Here is a 22,047-nt window from a genome sequence, read left to right on the forward strand (position 1 = left end):
TGCCTCGATGACAAGAGCATCTGTATGTGGGTAGCTGATGAGGTTGACATCTTCTTCGGAGAAGGTGATCGGAGAGTGTGACCACTGGGTTCTCTTGGTTGGACCTTCGGAGATGATGCAATGGACTTGCTTGAAGTAGTCTCTGCGCTGTCTCTTGTTTTCGAAGTCCAGGGTGGAACCTCCGGAGATGGGTATGATCATCCCGAAGGAGGGTAGTGCCGCGGGTTGGCTGTTTGTGTTTTGGTTTTCTTGTTTTGGTGGGTGGGCTGGGGGTGGTGGTAGTTGCTCTTGAGTTGGTTGAGCTTGGGTGGTGGGTTGACTGGGTTGTGTCTGAGGGTTTGGCTGCGGCTGCCAGTTGTGGTAGTTGTAGTTGAACATGGGTGGGCGGTATGCTTTTGTAAATGTTGGGGGTGGAACGAACGAAGGTTGTGTGTACTGTATTTGTTGAGGAGCTTGTGGAGTCTGAGGGCATGTAGTGTGCCCAACTAGCTTGGCTTTTTTCTCGGACTCCATTCTGTCGAGGGTCTTCTTCTTCTCCGGGCACTGGTTTGTTCTATGGTCAGAGTCAGACCCGTGGAAGTGGTAGAAGAATTTTTTGGGGTCACGCGGAGGTCCACGACTTCGGCCCCTTCCTCTGCCACGACCTCTGCCCCGTGCTCCGGACGAAGGTTGCTTGTCATTTGATCGTTGAGGTTCCGGCTCAGGGGGGATCATGAAGGGGTCGAAGGTTAACTGATCCTCATCATCTTGCAAGGGTTCCAGGGGTAAGATGAGCTGCTGAGCTGGCTGCTTCTCTTGTTGCCATGTTTGCTGGCTGTATTTTTCAGCCTGACGCATGATTCTTCTTTGCTCGAACCTTCAGCGATGGTCGGCGTCTGACTTGGCGTACTTCTCTGCTTCTGTATATAGCTCCTCCAGGGTCCTCGGGGGCTCTCTAGTGAGATGAGGAGCAAGCTGGCCGGGCAGAAGACCTTCGATGCATTTCTCGATCGCATCCTTCTCTAGAAAGTTTGGGATTTGAGCCTTCTTCTGAACGAACCTCCAGAAGTAGTCATAGAGAGGCTCACGGTCGTGCTGTGAGCACTTGAAGTCTTTCACAGTGTTGGTATTCAGCCTTCTGAAACTCTGAAAGTCCTGGAGGAGCCTTCCTTTCAGCTGGTACCAGTTGTTGATTGATTGTGGGGGAAGGTAAGAGTACCAGTTGGCCACAGAGCCTTCACAAGCCATGGCGAAGGACTTGGTCATGGTTGAGTCGTCACCTCCGGCCGAAGCGATGGTTGCTTCGTAGGCCATGAGGAACAGGGTTGGATCAGTTGTTGCATTGTACTTGGGGAGTTGTGTGGGCTTGTAGCCTAGCGGCCATGAAGTTCGCTGTAGAACGACTGAGAGAGGCGAAGTCAGGTCAAATGGGAGGTTGACCGGCGGTGGCCTTCGGTCTTCATTGTGAGCGAAGATTGTCTGGAGGACGACGCGGTTTTCTTGCTGGGAGGAGCCTTCGGGCATTTCCTGATATGCCCTCTGCAAATTCTCAACTTCTTCCTCCATTTCTGCTAGTCTGCGCCTGGCCTCGGCTAGCTTGTTTGCCTGGTCCAGTGCCCTCTTTTTGGTGGCAAGCTGAGCTTAGATGTTCCTTTTCTTCATTTCAAGGGCCTTGAGCTTGAGTGCTGCTTCTGTGAGCTCCGTGGATTGGGTTTGATGAGCTTCGGTGTTTTCATTATCATCAACCGGATCTCCATGAAGAGCAGCTCCGTTGGTGATGTCTTCAATTCGTGGGTTGGCTCCTTCGTGCTGCGTTTGAGAGCTGTCGAGGATACGGCCAGGCTCAGTGGAGGTGCTTGTGGTGCCGGCGGTGGCTTTTTTCTTCGCTGGGGCCATCAAGGGTTGTCTTTCGAGCTGGAACGGTGGGCGCCGCTGTTGGGATCTTAGCTTCTTAGATGCCCAATCAGGGAGCATGAACAGTATAAAAATGACAATGAGAGTAGGAACTAAATTCTCCAGTAATAGCCAGGAAAATTCAATCCTTTACACTGTGGAGAGGGGGGGCTATTTATACCTCTAGCCCTCGGCTAGGTTTTTTTAAATTGCCCCCCTCCAACTCATTTATAGCTCACTTACAGCCGGTTTCGGGGTAAAATTACAAGGTGCGAGGTGTACAAGTCCGACCTTCTCACGGTGCGAGGTGTACAAATCCGATCTTCTCACGTATTCACATTTTACACGCACGCTTATACCCGTCGAAGGTCATCGTGTCCTTCGGAGCATCTCCGAAGGTTCTCGTCTTCGATCCTGTGCTTCCGAGTGGTCAGTCGCCACCTTCGGTCACCCGAAGGTGGTCTTCCCGAAGCTTCGCAGGTCTTGGTCTATGGGCTTGTGCTTCCGAGTCGTCGATCATCACCCTCGGCCACCCGAAGGCACGATCTTTCGTCACCTTCGGCTTCCCGAAGGTGCCCATCTTTGGTGCTTCGTAGGTACCTTCGGGTCCGAAGGTGGGCTTCTCGCTCCCTGGTGTCTTGATTGGCACCGAGCACCTTTCGGGCGCTCTTGTTACCCAACACCGTGGTCCTGCAGACGGGTTAGGAGATGTTTTTGAGGCAGGGATTACCCTCCGGGTGTACTCCCGAAGGTCCAATCCCCAACAGTTTGTGATTTTGAGACTAACATATTTTCAAGTTTATCTTTTGTAGTCTCTTTTCGGAGTTAACACTCTAAGAGAATATTATTCACTTTCAATGTGAATTGACTACTCTACAAGAGTGATTAGATAAAGTAGTGTGCTTTCATGCATATTGAGTCATGCTCTATTGAACTTAAATTTCCATATCTAAGTTCATAGGCTATGTGCTCATACATTTGCTCATATTGGTGTACCATATGTTCTTCACTTCAAAACTTTCATCTTGGTACATGCAAGGTAACTATTACCACCGGAGGCATGCAAGGTTCTAAAACTCATTCAAGTAGTATCTTTGTCAATTCTTTATTATTGTAGAGCTATACCCGTGCATGATATGATTTAAGCTTTCTAATTCAAATGTCTAGTTGTGCACTTGATTTTCACATCAACAATTCGTGCACACACTTGTGGAAAGCTTAGCTCATATCATGCAAGTCTCATGTTTTGTGATCCACCTTAGTAATCGCTCAATTGGTATCTTCATTGATATCATACAATTGAATCATGCTTCATGGAACTAACTCCCTAGGCTACTAACTTTTCCCTTTGAGTTATATTGTTTTGACAAGTCTTTTTAGGTGATTTGATTTCAAAGGGGGAGAAGTTTGGATCAAAGCAAGGTAAAAATGAGTATCACCCAAAGGGGGAACAACTTTGATTCCAAAGGGGGAGAAACAAAGGGGTAATAATGGCTTTAGGGGGAGGCCAAGCCAATATTGGATGATGGTAAGCATCCAAGCAAGTGTAAGTGGTACAATTTATCATTTTTTGTAAAATTTATAATTGCTTTGATTGTATTGTCATCAATCACCAAAAAGGGAGAGATTGTAAGGAACATGGCCCCATTAGGCCATTGTTTTGTGATTTTGGTGATTGAGTGACACCGCAATCAATGGGACTAATGAGTTTATCAAGTGAATAATTATAGATCCCAGGGATGAAGCAAAAAGGCCAAGCAAAGCAAAACACGAAGAAAGAACTCAAAGAAAGATTGAAATGGACGAGTTATGCAGAAACCAGTAGCACCGGATGAACCGATGCAGGAGCACCGGAGTATCCGGTTGGCATCAGATAAACCAACGCATAGGCGTCGGTGCAATTTGCTGCACTGGTGGGAGGCCAAGTGGAGAAGACCCAGTGGCACCGGATGATCCGACTGTGCCTAGATGGAACGTCGGAGCAATCACCGGAGGATGTACCAGAGAGCATGTCAAGCGCGCTGAAGCAAAATCTTCAGCACCGGATGATCCGACGGGCACTAGTGTAAAGCGTCGGAGTAATGACGTCAGGCTACAGCTGAAGATTCCTTCAGCACCGGATACTCTGACGCCCACCGGATAAACCAACGGCCAAGGATCGGTTTATCCGGTGACACCTACGTCAGCTGTCAGAAGACTCAACGGCTATCTCAGGGCGCAGAGTGACCGGATGAACTGGTGCCCCACCGTCGGTCTATCCGACGCCACGCAGAAAAGTTAGGTAACAGCTCCCAACGGCTCTCTCCACTTGGTGGCCTATATATATGGGTTCCCCCGGCCATTTGAAGATTGCTGGAGTTCAGGAATATCACACCCACACCCAAGAACATCTCCAAGCTATCCAAGAGCTTAGTGATCATATTTTTAGTCCTTAGCACACATTTGAGAGTGTTTTGTGCTAGGTTAGCTCTTTAGAGAGTGAGAGAGCAAGACTTTGTGCCCTTGTGCTGTGGTTCTCTGTTGAACCAACAAAATATCTTGGTGTGACGGCCCCTTTGAGCTTTGAGGCTCGCCGGTAACGTCAATGACCCTCCGACTTGGTGTGGAGCGGCGTGGACGACCTTGTGCGGGGGACGTGGAGACTCCCATCTTTTGTGGAGAAGCTCCTTAGTGGAAATCGGGTTCAAGATGACTGTGATTGAGTTCACGGGAGAGACTTGATTGTCGAGAAGTGATACTCTTAGTGAGTGCTTCAACAACGTGGATGTAGGTGTGCCTTTGTGGCTAACCGAATCACGGGATAAACACCCGCATTAATCGAATCTCGGCGACGAACTTTGCCGACTAGAGCACGTGTGGACACTGGAGCAGTCACGGGCTCTGGGCGCTGTGGCGCTACGCGTCGTGCCATCCGCCTACTTGGCCACTAGTAAGCGGCCCCAGTCCACGCCGCTGGACTACGCCAACCGCATCAACGGCTTCGCGGTGCTCCCGCACGCCAAGGTGCCCAACACGACGCGGGGCGGTGGTGGACTTCAACACCAGCCTAGAGCAGTCAAGCATGCCTGCAGCGGTGCCTGACGAACTGCTCCTGCACGGCATATGCCAGCGCCAACCTCACCGGCGAGCCCGGGCGCCGCGGCTGCGGGGTAGAGTAGAGCGACCTCAGTGCCGTGACTCGCGACACCAAGGTAGGGCGCTGCGTCAATTTGGGGGTGCCATGAGTCACGACGCCAACCTGGGGGTCCAAAAAATTGAATATAATTCTCCTAGAGGTCTAAATGTAGAGAATTTTCAAAGAAAGGATCAATTGTAAAAAGAATGGTTTAATATCTCCCAGCCTATAAACGACCCACTATTTACTTTCTCCTCCGACGACTGCCGGCACACTCATACCTGTCGCCCCCACCGCCAATGCGTCGTGTGGCCTCTCTCGCAGCCGCTGGCGCCTCACCGGAGCCAGGCCGCCCCGCCGCGCACTCCCTTCCCCTTCTTCCACATGCGTCCTTACTGCCCCACCTAAACACCTAGTATCTACTGGTGCCGTCTGGGTCGGTTCCACTCGCCGCCGCCGGCCAATTCTCACCACCACCACTATGACTGTGTTCGTCAGTCACAAGACCGCTCGTCGCCCCCGCCCCCGCCCCCGCCCCCGCCCCCGACTCCGGCCATCAGGTTGTCTCCCGCAACCCCAGCCAGCGAATCCTGCCGCCGTCTCGCATACCTCCACTGCCTGGCCACCGGCCACATCGGACCTCCTTCTAAGCCGTCGGACATCGAAGAGCTGCCACCTTGAAGCCCTAACCCTAACAGTCCCACAGCGGTGGCCAGCATGGGCACGAGCGCATGGAGGAGGAAGGAGCCAGATGAACGACACAGAAGATGTATAGGATTCCTAGGAGGATCGTTCCTGTTAGCCTTGCGGCCTGCCTGGTTGGGGGTGGCCCTCAGATTGTCCGACATGCATAAAAAAAGCCATTTACAGATTGGAAAAAAGAGTCAAGAGGCATTTGCAATTATTTTTATAAAAAAAGAGCCATTTACAACTTTAGCTGATTTGTTTGAAGGAAATTCAGTTTATTTGTGATGATGCAGCAGAGTAAGGACATGAGTTCGGGAACGCTAAAATGTCATATAATCGAGAATCATTGTCACCGGAGGTTCACAGCTTAACAAAGTATGATAAAGCAATGCGTTTTATTGACAAACATAAAAGGTGATTTTTACAGGAAGTCCTTAATAAGAAACACTTTGATCCAGGCCAGTAGCTGAACACAATAGAGGCCACGCTGGGCTCCGGCACCCCTTCCAATGGAAATTTTCTCTTGCATGCCTCTCCATATGCATGCATGCACACATACTATAGTGCTCTCTATTTCTTAGTTATTACACACTGCTGTTTCAAATTGGCCCCTCCTTTAACTTAGCTCACGTTCCGCCACTGATCCAGGCCTTAATGTTCTTCAGAAACTTTAGTGATCTTTGCCAAGCAATTGTCCACCGGCCTGGGGTGAGGGAGGTATCTTATCCGGCAGTTTGGATTTGTCCTAGTGAGCCTGTAAGCAAGAAAAAGAAAAAGAAAAAGACAAAGACAACTTTGTTCGAGCATTTGGATGTAACTAGTCTATCAACCCGTGCTCCCGCACGGGCTAATTAGAATTAATATAAAAATGAGATTGATAATTATAGTTATCTATCTCACGCCCTTTTTCATCTAATAAATATTCTAACACATACTCTAAAATATATAGTATTTACCATTCTCAAATTACAATAGATTTTATTTTGCATCACACCTCCATATGTATTCAATATATATTTAGTTAAACAATTTGTTTGTGAATTGTTATTCTTAAATCTTCCATCATACATGAAGATATAGTGACATATATCGTGGTTAGTATTTTTATATAAACAATAATATAAATAATAAATTAATAATGATACAAATAGTAATTTTAGAATTTTATATTGTGCACCTATAATTATATAATTTATATTCAGATTTAAGAGTGATTTAACTTGTAATAATAATGACATAATTGGATAATTTATGTGCAAAATTAGGGGATATTTGTATTATTCTTATAATGGCATAGGTGGGTAATTTAGATACATGTTTAGGGGGTTACTTTAGTGTATTTTTATAATGGCAGAGGTGGGTAATTTATTAGAAAAGATAACAGATCTGATGATTATTATAATTAGAGTTGTTGTATTGATGGCTGGATGTTTCTGATTTTTGTGAGAATTTATAAGATTTCTCTATTTTTTTAAAGTGACCACCTAGAATCCTAGGTGGCTTCATGTGAAGGCTCCAAAGGAGCCTCCAATTAGTAATAGTAAAATTTACATTTGGACAAAGTAACGCTCATTTCTTGACCACAAATTAGAAAACCAGAGCACTAGATGCGAGCCTAGGATTACTATGTTTTCTGTTTAAACAGCTTACTTGTAACCAAGGAGGAAATGGTGCAGGAAGATTGAGATCTCCAGCTTTCCAAGATCATTCCCGGGGCACAGTTTGGTTCCAAGTCCAAAGGCAAGGAACGTGCCAGGTCTCGGCGTGTTACCCTGAAAATAGTTCAATAAAAACTTCAAGTTCAGGTAGCTTATTACCAGTAACAAACAAGTTCAGCATTGCAGTTTCATGCTTCTTGGATTACTAGTGGGGACGAACGTGCCCTCTGTAAATTGAAATTATATGTACCTCCCATCTTGATGGGTTGAACTTCTTGGGATTAGGATAAACTTCAGGATCCATGTGCACACTTCTGTACCACAGCTGAACCTTCCAACCCTTGGGTATCAGGTAGCCTGTTGGCATGTGTAGCTGGTTGAGATGCTGATTTTGGGATTCAGAAGTGATCACTAGAGGAAGCGAGCGTGAGATTTCTGAATTAAACGCACCGTTCAAGGAGACGTCTTTTTTCGCCTCACGGAATGAAACGAATGAAATGTTGACAAAGCGCAGCGTCTCATCGATAACCTTCAATATTTTTTATGTGTCAAGAGACGTCAGGGGGAATTGCCGCCAAAAGTGTAGGAAGTACGTATTTTGTTGAGCTCAGGACTACTGCACCTGGGAGAGGTACTCCATTTTCCTGAAGTCCCTCAGGCTAATCCCCTTCTGTGTTGGTGGAATGTTCCGAAGATCTCCTCTTGCTCGGCCTGAAATTGTACCACACGGCTATCAGTTCAAATTGTACCACACAACTATCAGTTGAAAAACTCAAGAAAAAATTGTGCATCCATGTATGGATGCATTTCCCTTTCGTTACAAAAAAAAAAGAATTGCTATAGTAGTCGAATGGGGAAAAAAACATATTTTGCTTACCTTTGCCTTAGCAAATATGTCTGGATTTTCCAGCAGAAACATCGTAGCCCACATGGAGATATGTGCGGAGGACTCATGCCCCGCGTTCAGGTACACGACCATGATGTCAATGATCTCCTCGTCGTCCAGCCTCCTCCCATGCTCGTCCTCGGCCTCGATCAAGCGATCCATCATGTCCATGTTCGACTTGGGGATACCCTTCGCCGTCGCCACCCTCCTCTCGTTGAGGGCACCTTGCAGCACAGATACCAGCTTTTTGCGAGCCTGAAATGTTGGGCGTGCTTCTGTCAGCTCCGCGTGTCATTGTCCATCGATGTTGCTTATTAGGTTGATCGGGCATTGGCGACCTTGAAAGCCTTGTGGAAGGTGAAGCCGGGAAGGTTAATGGCCATGGCTCTAATCCCGTTGTTGAGGTCGGTGTAGCTCGTCTCCAGCGCCCGCATGGTGGTGTAATCGGCCTCGGTCAGGAATATCTGCACGATGATCTTGAACGTCACCCGCCGCAGCTCCGTTAGGAACTCGATCTCGCCAGCCTCCGACCACCGGCGCAGCGCCTCCGCCACGGTGCGTTCGATGAAGCCCAGGTACGTGCTGAGCGCGTCGAAGCCGTTGATGGGTGCGGCCGTGAGCTTCCTCAGCCTCCGGTGCTCCTCGGGGGATGAGGTGAGGAAGGACTTCCTGCCGATGAGCTCGACGGTGGCCTTGGGCCACCCTTCGCCGAAGCTATCGTCGTCCATGAGCACCCGCTTGCACGCGTCCGGGGTGGCCACCAGGATCGTCGGGCAGTTGAACATGAAGGCCCTGTACATGCCGCCGCGCCCGAACCTGCAGCATCGTGAACACCAGCGCAAGCGATGGTGTCTCGTCAGACAGGTCAGGCACTCACGGATAATGCCACGTGCAGCGACGGCCGGCCAAGATTCGTGTAGGAGATTGGAGGAAGGACGAGGCAGGGTTCACCGTCGGATGAAGGAGCCGATGAAGGAGTCGGGGTTGCCGGACTTGAAGGCCCGGAGGAACGCCCACATGGCGCCGACGACGGGCCACCCCATGTCCCCCGGCGGCAGCCGTGCCCGCCTTGCGGCGCCGAGGGAGGCCTCCCTGGCCCACCCGTGTGCTCTCCGTACGACGGTGTCGATAACCACGACCAACACGGCGGCAATCGCTGCCCACAGGCCCGGGCCTGCCATGCTCTCAAGGCCGGATGGCAGAAGAGCACAAGGACGAGGAACACTGAAGGTGGCTATGGTTACTGGTGAGTGTGTTGCTGTGGTGAGTGGTGACCAAAACGGGTTGTGTTCTTCGCTTGGTTTGTGAATGGGGAGACGGTGGCAGCCATGCATATATAGGAGCCTTGTTGCTATATGTGTCCATAGGTTAAATAAAAACGGAGGGAACCCTGACAAGTAAACGTCATTTCAAAATAAATTATTTTATACTAAAATAGTAGTGTTTGGAGCTAATGCATGCGACCTGTGTGTATTCTTGTCTTAATATTACTAATTGGGACTCAAAAGTCTGCACATGAAGCTACTAGGATGCCAAGTGGACGCTCTAAAATTATAGAAAAATTCTATAAATTCTCAAAAAATTAGAAATATTCGGCCATTAGTCTGACAATCATAGTAGCGATTGAATCTGTTATTTTTTCTAATAAATTATTCATCTCTGCCATTATAAAAACAAATTAAAGTAACCCTTAAACATGTATTTAAATTACCCACTTCTACCATTATAAAAAAAAATTAAGTAACCTCTAATCTTCGTATAGATTACTCACATTTGTCATTATAAAATAATGCAAATAACCCTCTAAATTTTGTATATAAATTTTCCAATAATATCGCTATTAAAAGTTAAAGTAACCCCAAAATTTGAATTTAAAATATATAATTACAAAAAAAATACTAAAATACACCAATATAAAAATCTAAATTACAATATCATTATTAATATATTATTTATGTTATTGCTTATATAAAAATACTACCCACGATATGTCTCACCATGCATTCATGATATATTCGTGTACGAGGAAAGAGATAAGAATACCAATTCACAAACAAATGGTTCAATTAAATATATCAAACACATATGAAGTGTGATACAAAATAAATCTATTGCAACTAGATAATGGTAAATATGTATTTTAGAGTATGTGTTATAATATTTAATAGATAAAAGAGGGTATGAGATAGATGATATAATTATTAGCTATAAACTTTATTTTATACCAGTTCTAATTAATAATTAGCTTGTGCGAACTGAGCAATGGCTTAGTGGTTGGGTAGGGGATAGACCTGCTAGCTGACCAGGACTCGAACCTTGATTTTCACACAAAAAAAACTCCTCGCTTGCTCCATGTCCAAAGCACGTTTGAATTCGACCCTAGTCGCTAATCCCCCATGTGCATGGATCGTCCATTCTCACAGGTTACGGGCATCGTGTACAAATGGGGTGGGGTTCGGAGTTTTTCTCGAGCTGTATAAGAAAAGTCTTCTTTCTTTTGTGAAAATACCGTGGAGCCGGTCTTTCCCTAAATTTTTTTTAATAAATAGCTCGCGTAGGAGTACATATTGATAGACTAGTCTAATTAACTTCGCTACAATTTATAGCTTACGCATTCAGACTTATCTTCTCTAGGCAGAATCGCCTAAACAATTTGATAGTATAAGTTAAACGTGGCACACGTCTGACGCGCATGTGCTATCAACCTCTCCGTAGTTACGCTACGCGCGTCTTGAAAATTGTTACCATGCGCGTCACCCCTGTTGTCTCCGTGCGAGGAACCGACAAACCGTGGCGTAGCTGCACGGGCATGGTATCTGCGTCTGGCATCTCCCCATGGACACAACGCGGATTCGCGGGGTCGCCACTGCTGGAATTCAGGGCCGAGCACTGCACTGCCTCGTGCCTTCCGTTCAAGTTTTGCTGGGGTAGTAGGGTGGGTGGGGCTATCGTCATCGGCGAGGCTTCATTATTTGGCAACTGTGGAACACAATCCAAGGTAGAATCAACCCACTCGGGTATTGGGTTGATCCCCTCCCATGCTGAGGTTTTATCCGTTGTGTTGTCTGATCATATCATTTAATTTGGCATGAGTTGGATTGACGTGGTTTGTTTTCTGACCTGTGAGATAGCCGTCTCTACTGTCTACTGGATGTCTACTCGATGACGTACTGCAGCAGTATGCATCTTGGTCACTTCATGCACTAGTACAGCAATTTAAGATTCACATGCTTGAAACTACAAGGCTACTTCAAAATTTTATAGACTAAACATGCATACGGCGGTGCCTTGATCTGAATACAAGATATGAAAGGCACAAGTGCATGTACATCCCTATTTTGATCAAATATGGCCACTTGTAGTTGTTGATTTGTACCATAGCATCCGAGCATGCCAATAATTTAGTAGTTTACTACTGAAAAACACAAGTTGAGCTCGACACTCAATATTTCTGAATCTGATACAAGATATCATCACAATATGTTAAATGAAGCTTGTTAGGAGTTTTTTTATTAACAACTTGCTTTCCTCTGGTATGCGCCCTCGGTGGAATCTGAGCCAAGAAAAAATAATACTGTCACTTGGCAACATGATAAAGTATGGTGAACATGTACCGGACTAAGGGTCTGTTTGGCAGAGCTCCAGAGATGGAGTTCCTGGATCTAGACTTCCCAGAGCCTGGGCCTCAAGCTCACGCCGCCGGCCGATGCCGGCCTTTGTTTGCACCACAGCACGCCCTCCAGAGGTAAAAACAATAAGCAAGGAGCTATTGCTGTTTGGAAGGGCTTCGCCTGAAGACGTTCAAGGAGCCCTCCCAAACAGGACAAGTTGGATACCACTTCAGCTGATTTATTTTGAACGAAGTTCAGTTTATTTGTGATGATGAAGCAAAGCAAGACAAAAGTTCGGGAATGTCATGGAATCCTTGTCACGGCCTCATGGAATCCTTAAGCGCGATTATACAATGCGTTTACAGAAAACATAAAATGTGTTTGGAAGTCCCCATGCAATAGTTTGATAGAGACCTTATTGTTCATCAGAAACTTTGGTGATCTTTGCCAAGCAATTGTCCACCGGCCTGGGGTGAGGGAGGTATTTTATCTGGCAGCTTGGAGTTGTCCTTGTGAGCCTGTGCGCAAGAAAGGAAAAATTATCACAGATAACTTCGATTGAGCATCTGGATATAACTTACAATCAAACAAATTGACGATTATTTCTTGACCTCGCATAAAGACTAGATGAAAGCCTGGGAAATTACTGCTATTGGTTTCTGTTTATACAGCTTACTTGTAACCAAGAAGGAAATGGTGGAGGAAGATGGAGACCTCCAGCTTCGCAAGATCATTTCCGGGGCACTGTCTGGTTCCAAGTCCAAAGGGAAGGAACGTGCCAGGTCTCGGCGAGTTACCCTGAAAATATTTCAATAAAAAACTTAGTTCAGGTAGCTTATTCGCCCTGTTCGGTTAGACGGCTGGGTTGAAGCAGGATGGAAGCGGTTGGCACTCCAGCCAACCGTTCAGCATCCCAACCATTTTATATTTGAATTGGAGCCGGTAGCCTCTGCTGGCAGGTACGGCTGGTGGTGTTAGCCAGCCGCTTGGCTTCCCAGTCAACCGAACAGGTCCATTATCAATAACAAACAAGTTTAGCATTGCAGTTTGATGCTTCTAGGATTATTCAGAGCAGCAACCCTTTGTAAATTGAAATTATCTGTACCTCCCATCTTGATGGGTTGAACTCCTTGGGGTCAGGATAAATTTCAGGATCCATGTGCACACTTCTGTACCACAGTTGAACCTTCCAACCCTTGGGTATTAGGTAGCCTGTCGGCATGTGTAGCTATTTGAGCTGCTGATTTTGTGATTCAGAATTGATCAAAGAGACAGAGAACGAGAGATTTCTGAAGTAAGCGCACCGTTCACGAAGACGTCTTTCTTCGCTTCACGGAATGAAATGAATGAGATGTTGACAAAGCACAGCGTTTCATCGATAACTGTAACATCCCGGATTTTTCCGGTATGTTATAAAGTCGAAAACTGTGAATTTCAAAAAAAATTCGTGGCAATGCTGTAAATATCAACCTAAGTAGGATTTATGCCTTCTCAAAAATCCTAGTAATTAAAATTTTCTAATATAATTAAGGATAATGTATTGCTAGTGTGAGAATATTTGGAGTTATCGAATTTATTTGGCTCTACCTTGTTTATTCGAATCTGGATTTGGATTTATTTTATTGTGTGAAAATTGTGTAGAAATTAAATCGAGGTGTGCCCCTCAATTTAATTTCAAATGCTAACACTTGTGTGGGATTTAATTTGAATTGAACCATTCGAATTAAATCCGAGCCCTAACCCCAGACCGGCACTGACTCAGTTCAGCCCGTAACCCAAGATCCACCTCAACCCAGTCCGGCCCGGTTGAACCTAAACCCACCTAGACCCAACGGCAGCCCAACCCGCCGGCCTGCTAGCTCCCGCGCAGCTGGCCTGCACCGGCCCACACGCCCACCAGCCTGCACACCAGACCGGTCCCGCGCGACCCAGCAATACTGCCCCAACCGCCCGCGCCGCGAGCCAGCCCAACCGCCCGCGCGGACGCGCTGCTCAGCCCGCAGCGCCCTCCTTTCCACTGCCGCCCGGGCCCGCTTGCCAGGGAAATGGGGAAACTATTCCCCTTTCTTCCCCGTCGCAAGGCCGCCCGCTGCTCTGCTTTTCGCCCGGCGCCGCCGCCTCCACCTGCTCCCGCGCAGTGCCATCCCCGCGTCGCGACAAGCGGACGAAACCGCCGCGCCACCTTTTTCCCTCGGCCCGCGCCACGCACCCCGGAAACCCTAGGTTCCACGCGGGAGGCCGCTGGATGCTTGCCACGTAGCCTCCGCGCGCACACCGACCCCCGGCGTCAATCCTCGGCGTCCATGCCCCGCACCAAGCCCAGAACCCTAGCTGACCCGCCTATAAAACCCGCAGCCTCCGCCCAAACCCTAGAGCCCAAGTGCTTTTCCCCTTCCGCCGCCACAGTCACCAAGAACCAGAGGAGGAGATGGAGCAGTGGAGGAGAGGAGAGCCCGGGGCCAAGAAAGAAGAAGAGGAGGAGCGCCGCTGTAGCCGGTCTAGCGCCACGCCAAGAGACGGAAGAACCAAGGAGGGGAAGCCGGGGAGACGGAGGAGCGCCGCCCGGAACACGTCGCCGCCACTGGATCAGCGCCCTGTACGACGACCTCGACGATCATGAGCTGCACTGCACGGCATCGCCTCGTCTCGGCCACGAACCACCCTGCGTCGCGCCTAGCTTCACCGAGCACCCCGGTAGGCCACCGTCCGCCGTTTGCCCCGCCTTTTGACCCTGTGTCGCTGTTCGGCCGCCATGCGCCGCCACCGACCCCTCCGTAGCCAGCCCTAGGACGCCCCGTCCCAACCTTTCGTGCAGGAGCCAAAGCCGTCGCGCCGCCGCACCGAGCTCGCTCGGCAGCGCTATGTCGCGGCCCTGGAAGCCAGGTGCCCGCACATGCGTGCGCTACCCAAACCTGAGCAAGCCTGGGGTGCTACTCTTGGCACGCCACGGCGAGCTCTGCCACCACCGGCCGTGCTGCTCCCTGGCTTCCCAGGGGCTCGCACGCACACGACTAGACCCTGGCCAAGCTATGCCTTTTTCCTTGCCGTCGATCGTCCTCTACTCCGGCCAGCCACGCCATGGACTCGGTGTTCCGAGCACACACGCGTGTGTGCACTGGCCTGCCCTAGGCCGAGCCCCTAGCGCCAAACCTTGGCACGCAAGAGCCTGGCTCTGCCCTGACCACCAGACCGTTGTGCCGCACTGGTACACGCGCACGCGCCGTGTTCCGCGCGCACACACCCTGCCAGCCGGAAAGGCCGAGCCCTTTGGCTCACGCCACGCCGCCACCTTGACCTTGTCCTGAACCCGCCACCGCTTCGTCGCCGTCTCACTGCTGTTCCGCCACACAGACGCGCCACACCACCGCCCTGTCCTGCCTCGCCGTGGTTGCGTCGCGCCGCGCGCGCGCACACGCACAGCGCCCTCGCTCTTGCCTTGCCATGTCCTCGTTGGAGCTCTGCCGCCGACCGCCGCCGCCGTCGCCTGGAGACCACCACCGCCCGTCTTTGTTTCGCCACTGTCGTGGCCTAGGGCCACACTTTTGCCTCGCTTTTCGCCCTGACGCGCGCGTGAGCCTACTACCGGCAGCCCTGACCTTCCCCTCACCACGGGACCTGGCCATCTGTCGCCACCTTGCTTCGCCCTGTCCTCACCGCGGGACGCGAGACTGCCACGCCGGCCTCGTCGTCGTGGGCTTGAGCCGTTTGCAGCCCGGCCTTGTCGCCCTTGCCTCCTTCCTCGCCTCCGTGACACCGCCACCCTGGAAGAAGCTCGTCACTGCCTGGAGAAGAGAAACCCCGTGAAGGCAACCCCACCGTCTACCACCGCCGGAGCCGTCAAGGTCAAGGAGCCCTGAGATCTGCCACACCAGAGTCCCTAGACACGCGAGCCGGATTCCGCCATGGCGCCGTGCCTTTGCTCCGCCGCCGAGGGTGGAATTCCTCGAGCCGTTGTCGCCGTCCGCCGCGGGAGGGAGCAGACAGAGGAAGCGAAGGGAAGAAGGAAGAAAGGAGACGCTGACATGGGAGCCCGACCCGTCAGCCAAAGAGAGAAAAGAAAAGGATAAAGGAAAAGAAGAAAAGAGAAGGGGAGTAACTGGGCCACTTTCGGCCCAGGAAGCCAGAACCCGAGCCGGCCCTTCTTTCCAAGCCGAGCCGACCGCCCCTCGAGCCAGCCTGCTTAGCCGGCCTGCGAGCCGCAAGCCAAGCCAACCCAGGAACGCGAGCCAAGCCAAGTTGGACCATGAGCCGGCCCAATCTCGTTTCCAGCCCAAGGACCCTTAAACCCTTTTTCTTTTTCTGGTTTAGACTGACGTGTGGGTCCCACTTGTAAGTCACTACCGAGAGGCTGACCAGTAGGGCCCACTGACCTGCGGACCCCCACTGACCCAGTTGACCAGTCAACGGTCAATGTTGACTTGATCAACGCTGACATCAGCAGGGACCACTGCTGATGTCAGCAGAGCTGACCCCAAGGTGACGTTATGATGACATCATGCTGACGTCATCATGCCACGTGGCACACTCTGGTGCTGCCACATGTCACCTCTTGTTTTTCCTTTTTCGATAACCTTTATTAATTCTAGAAAATGCTTTAATCTTAGAAAATTCACAGTAATTCAACCGGAGCTCCGAAAACTATGAAACCAGTTTCGTAATTCTTATAAAATCATGATCTACCCGATAGAATAGGTTTTGTTGTGAGTTGGATCTTATTTGAGCAGTTTTGTGCATTCTTGCACTTTGGCCCCTGTTTTTATACGTAATTATGACTAGGTCCTGACGAGAAGGAGTTGACCGACGTCCCGGACGACCAGAAGACCCAGAAGGACGTACCCGGAGACCAGAAGCCCTGGAGGACCAGGAAGACTACGAAGACCTATCAGGTTCACGCCCATCTATGTTTCGAATACCTATTAGGCATTGCTTGCTAGACACGCTACGCCCCCAAATTGAGTGTTGAGATGAGCTTGCATAACCATTTACTACCGTATTCCTTGTTTCCCATGTTTATCATTGTTGATGTATGCTATTGCTACTACGTGTGTGAGATTGGGGTATGGGAATATATATATGGTATAGTCCTTGCGTGCTGGAAGATGCCTCCACATATATAGGAGTTGGGGATAGGTTACAGCGGGGCGAGCGGACCCTTTCTCCGACCTTAGGGTCGGGAGCTGGGGGTTGTGTGTTGGGCACGACCCTGTGAGCACCTGTGATGGGTGACGAGCACCAGTGGCTAGTGCAAGGCTGTTCCCGTGGAAACATGAGTTGAAGAGTTGAGGTGGCGATACCTGTAATGGGTGCCGATCGCGAACCGTGTTTACGGAACGCAAACTGTGGACGAAGACGCTCGCCCTTGCGGGATTAAGGACTTGACTTTGTGGCCCTAGTGACGGAACTATGTCAAACGTGCACACCACTTATCCTTTATGAGGGAGGACCCAGCCCGAGCTAGCTATGCGCGGCACCATTACTGCAGGAGGATAGTGTTTCAGTGTCAGGGGGAGAGGGCAGGACCCTATCGCCCCCGATCGCAGGATCCATGGAGATTCCATTCTAGATAGTTTCACAGCCCCTGGCGACCTACTGTGGGAGGACGCACCCCAGATCGGGAGTAGGATGGTGCCGTAGCCGTTAGTTTCGTTGACTAGTGCCTCGGAGAAAGTCGGCTGATCCCCGGCTGGATTCGGGGCGAGTGGGTACAGGTGTACAACCCTGCAGGGTGAAAACTATACGTATAGCTGCGTACTCGGTCATGTACAACTCTGGATCTGGCACCACACTGTAGGTAGATCCACATATACTTTTCTACCTCCCTCTAGTCTACTTTTCCTGCTTGGATAGCAGCTGAGGTGCGGGGAGAGGGAGTTCCCGCACCGAAACAGGGTTGAGACAGTTGTAGTGGAAGATAGGAGACCGGGAGTCTGGGTTGCCGGAGCTGCCCGTGTTGAAAGGTGTTTGGATGACTTATACATATACTGCTTGCATAGGAAGACATAGCCTACCCTTGACATTATTTTTATACCGTCTGCATCTACATAAAGCTTGCATACGGATGGTGACGTGAACCTATCCCATCTTTGGGGATAGCCTGATAGATGCAGGATCCGAGAGAAGGAGTCGATAGAATGACAAACGTGGAAGGAGTTAAGGATGGCCCGAGCTACACTCCGAGCTGCCTGTGGAGAAGGATCGAGAAGATTCGTGAAGACGAAGTTTGCCCAGAAGACTAGATATCGTTTCCGCTTTCTGTTTGTTTCCTTTTAGCCCAAGGGGCTTGTACTCTGAGGTTCGTATTACAATCCTTTGGATTATGTAATAAATAAACACATGTGATGTTGTAAACGTGAGTTATGTCTGTGATATTCAATTTAAATGAGTTCTGTATGTGATAGCTACTGATCCAGGGACTATCACGACGATACAGAGGGTCGGGTTCACCTTTCGGGAACCCGGTCTGTTTCAATAACCTTCAGAATTTTGTGTGTGTCCAGAGATGTCAAAGGGAATTGCTCCTAAAGAGTACGAAGTATTTTGCTGAACTCAGGACTACTGTACCTGGGAGAGGCACTCCATGTTCCTGAAGTCCCTCAGGCTAATCCCCTTCTGTGTTGGTGGAATGTTCTGAATGATCTCCTCTTGCTCGGCCTGAAATTGTACCACACAACTATCAGTTCAAATACTCAACAAAAAAATTGTGCATCTATGTATGGATGCATTTCCGTTTCGCTACAAAAAAGTACTAATATTTGAACGCCAAAAAACCATTTTTGCTTACCTTTGCCTTTGCAAATATCTCTGGGTTTTCCTGCAGGAACACCGTAGCCCACATGGAGATGTGTGCGGACGACTCATGCCCCGCGTTCAGGTACAAGATGAGGATGTCAATGATCTCCTCGTCGTCCAGCCTCCTCCTCCCATGCTCGTCCTCGGCCTCGATCAGGCGATCCATCATGTCCATGTTCGACTTGGCGAGACCCTTCATCGTCGTCGCCCTCCTCTCGTTCAGGATACCCTGCAGCACAAATACCAGCTTCTTGCGAGCCTGAAATGTTGGGCGTGCTTCTGTTAGCTCAGCGTGTCAGTGTCGATCGATGTTGCTTCCAAGATCGGGCATTGGCGGCCTTGAAAGCCTTGTGGAAGGTGAAGCCGGGAAGGTTAATGGCCATGGCTCTAATCCCGTTGTTGAGGTCGGTGTAGCTCGTCTCCAGCGCCCGCATGGTGGTGTAATCGGCCTCGGTCAGGAATATCTGCACGATGATCTTGAACGTCACCCGCCGCAGCTCCGTTAGGAACTCGATCTCGCCAGCCTCCGACCACCGGCGCAGCGCCTCCGCCACGGTGCGGTCGATGAAGCCCAGGTACGTGCTGAGCGCGTCGGAGCCGTTGATGGGCGCGGCCGTGATCTTCCTCAGCCTCCGGTGCTCCTCGCGGGGTAAGACGAAGAAGGCCTTGCTGCCGATGAGCGCGACGATGGCCTTGGGCCACCCATCGGCGAAGCTGTCGTCGTCCATGAGCACCCGCTTGCACGCGTCCGGGGTGGCCACCAGGATCGTCGGGCTGCTGAACATGAAGGCCCTGTACATGCCGGCGCGCCCGAAACTGCGCCGTGAATACCATCGCAAGCGATGATGTCTCGTCAGACAGGTCGGACCCTCGCGAGTAATGCCACGTGCGTTGATGATGGACGGCCATGATTCGTGCAGGTGGGGAGTGTGGAGACAGCAGGCCGGCAGCGCTCACCGTCGGATGAAGGAGCCGATGAAGGAGTCGGGGTTGCCGGACTTGAAGGCCCGGAGGAACGCCCACATGGCGCCGACGACGGGCCACCCCATGTCCCCCGGCGGCAGCCGCTGCCAACAAGCCCGGGCCTGCCATGCCCTGACCCCCTCCTCCGCAGAGATCGATCCTAGAATAAGCACGCAATGCAAGGCCGGAAGGCAGAAGAGCTCAAGGACGAGGAACACTGACGATGGTTATGGTTACTGATATTGGGAGCGTTGCCACAGACTGGCAGACACTGCGTCATGATCAAGTGTTGGTCCTTATTTTTCCTTGTTTAACTTCGCTACACTTGAAGTTTTAGCTTACGCATTCAGACTTAATGATATTCAGGCAAGAGCGCCTAAACAATTCGATAAAGTTAAACGTGGACGTGGCACATCTGATCGTGTGCTAAGATCCTCTTCCTAGCTAGTTACGCGCGACCCGCATGGTTACCATTGCGCATCGTCTCTCTCTGCGTCAGGAATGCGGAAGAGAGAACTGCCAAACCGAAGCGTAGCTGCACGGGCATGGTATCTGCGTTCTGCATCTTGTCGTGAACTTCGCGGGATCGCCACGCTGCTGGAGTTTTCAAGGACCAGACGCTGCCTTCGGCGTTCAAGTTTTGCTGGGCTCACGCGTCATCGGTGAGGGGGACACGGACACTGGGCAATAGGACAAGACACACGCTGGCATGGCATCTACGCAAAGGTCTCGAACGAACAGTTGGTCTTAAATGCGCCAAGGTATACCTCTGCCCGAGCCTCCGTGATTCATTTTCGTTCGTCCTAGATGCGCCAAGGTAGTTGCGTCGGACGATCGGCTGCGTTAGCTTGAACGTGTCCCGGTGGTTGGAGCACACGCATGCAAGAAGAATATTGGCATGAATAATATGTAGATCTATATCGCTGAAAGTTTTGGAGGCCTACGGAGCCTCCGCGCACTGTTGACAAATTGAATGGTGGCGCGTGTCGTATAATAATCCTGTCTGCCGGCTGGACATCACGTCTGGTTCACTGTGGTTTTCGCATATTCAAGTTCTTGCCAAATAAGCTACCTGAATCTTTAGTTTTGCAGATGCCAAGTGCATAACAGATTGCCTAGCTAATATTGATGCTGCATTTTCTACACTTTATATACTCCCTCTATCCCAAAAAACAAGTCACTCTAGAAATTTTAGGACAAATTAACAAGAGGGTAAATAGGGTACGATTACTTGTTTTTTGGGAATAAATTTTGAATTCAAGAATAACTTGTTTTTTTTTGGATGGAGCGAGTAGCTCTTCGGCACTTTCCCTTCTTCGGTTGATACTGTGAGTTTTTAGTATTTTCGTATATCAGGTTGTACTGAAACCCAAACTGCATGAATAACTCAATTCAGGGATGGTGGAGCAAGCAAATGAAACATTAAAGACCAAATCTGATATGCATGTTAACAGGCTATATAAATATGTCAGATATGAAATATTTCTGTCATCCTACCATTGATTTAGTTTCATTTGTATCTGACATATTCATATAGCCTGTTATATGTCCACCATTATTCGTATGTTTTCTTCCTACGTTTCTTTCCTACCATTGGGAAACTTTTTCTACCATTAATTTAGCCTTAAAAAACCAGAATGAGGACTATTTGCTCGATCTCCTATTTATTCAAGAAAATTGCATCCAAAAGGCCAAAAATCAGAGACTTTGCTAAGGAGGTTTCAGTTTAATGCCCTGCAATACTCTCTATTCTGTATCTGTATACCTCACAAGCGTTGTGGTTCACACAAAGTTATAAATTGTTTCTTGGATAAGCAGATGTCCGGTTCAATACGGTCTTCTACACACTGATTGATTAACAACAAGATATGTATGGCAATAGTCATCTACTTCCTCAGTCCCATGCAACTATAGAATTCAAAATTTGTCCCAACCTACCACAAAAGACAAGGCAATTCCGGAAGATTACCATAAAAGACAACTAACAACTCATCAACTCATCACAAAAGATAAGAGTATTTTTATAATTTTACACCTAGCATTGGTTTACGTGTTTGGTTCTAAAATTACATTTATTTTGGAACGGAGGGAGTACATTGTAATGTAATGTCTCTATTTATATGACTGCAGAACAGCAAGCACTCAGAGTTTGCATCTGTTCTCATATTTTTATTGGAGAACTTACCAGGGAGCAGTCTTCAGAAAATGGAAGCCAGGAGGTAAGTTGTCCCTGGTGTTTCTAAAAGTTTGATGATACCACTATCTAATCAAATTTGGTAGCCTAATCAATATATTTAACTATAATTATGTTATCAGTTTAATGCATTCATATATTGTTTCATATTTAATTTTCTTCATTTTTGTTTGGTCATTGTTGCTTGGGATGGAAAACGAGAGCATAGATGGGACTCAACAGGGCTACCTCCTTGGTATTTAGTTTCAGGGATGGGAATCAACAGGGCTGCC

General features: G+C 49.1%; 1 protein-coding gene and 1 pseudogene across 1 annotated transcript; both read right to left on the reverse strand.

Moving 5' to 3' along the window:
- Positions 1-6,055: 6,055 nt before the first annotated feature.
- On the reverse strand, positions 6,056-9,505 carry LOC120691951 (annotated as a pseudogene).
- Positions 9,506-12,244: 2,739 nt separating this feature from the next.
- LOC120689309 (ent-kaurenoic acid oxidase-like) lies at positions 12,245-19,667 on the reverse strand. Its single transcript, XM_039971607.1, has 6 exons — positions 19,576-19,667; positions 18,948-19,434; positions 18,611-18,847; positions 18,391-18,480; positions 12,506-12,627; positions 12,245-12,347 (listed from the first exon to the last, which is right to left on the reverse strand). The coding sequence occupies exons 1-6, from the start codon at positions 19,665-19,667 to the stop codon at positions 12,245-12,247; spliced, it is 1,131 nt and encodes a 376-aa protein (XP_039827541.1).
- Positions 19,668-22,047: the final 2,380 nt, after the last annotated feature.

Source organism: Panicum virgatum, chromosome 9N, assembly GCF_016808335.1.
Source record: "Panicum virgatum strain AP13 chromosome 9N, P.virgatum_v5, whole genome shotgun sequence".
NCBI lineage: Eukaryota > Viridiplantae > Streptophyta > Magnoliopsida > Poales > Poaceae > Panicum > Panicum virgatum.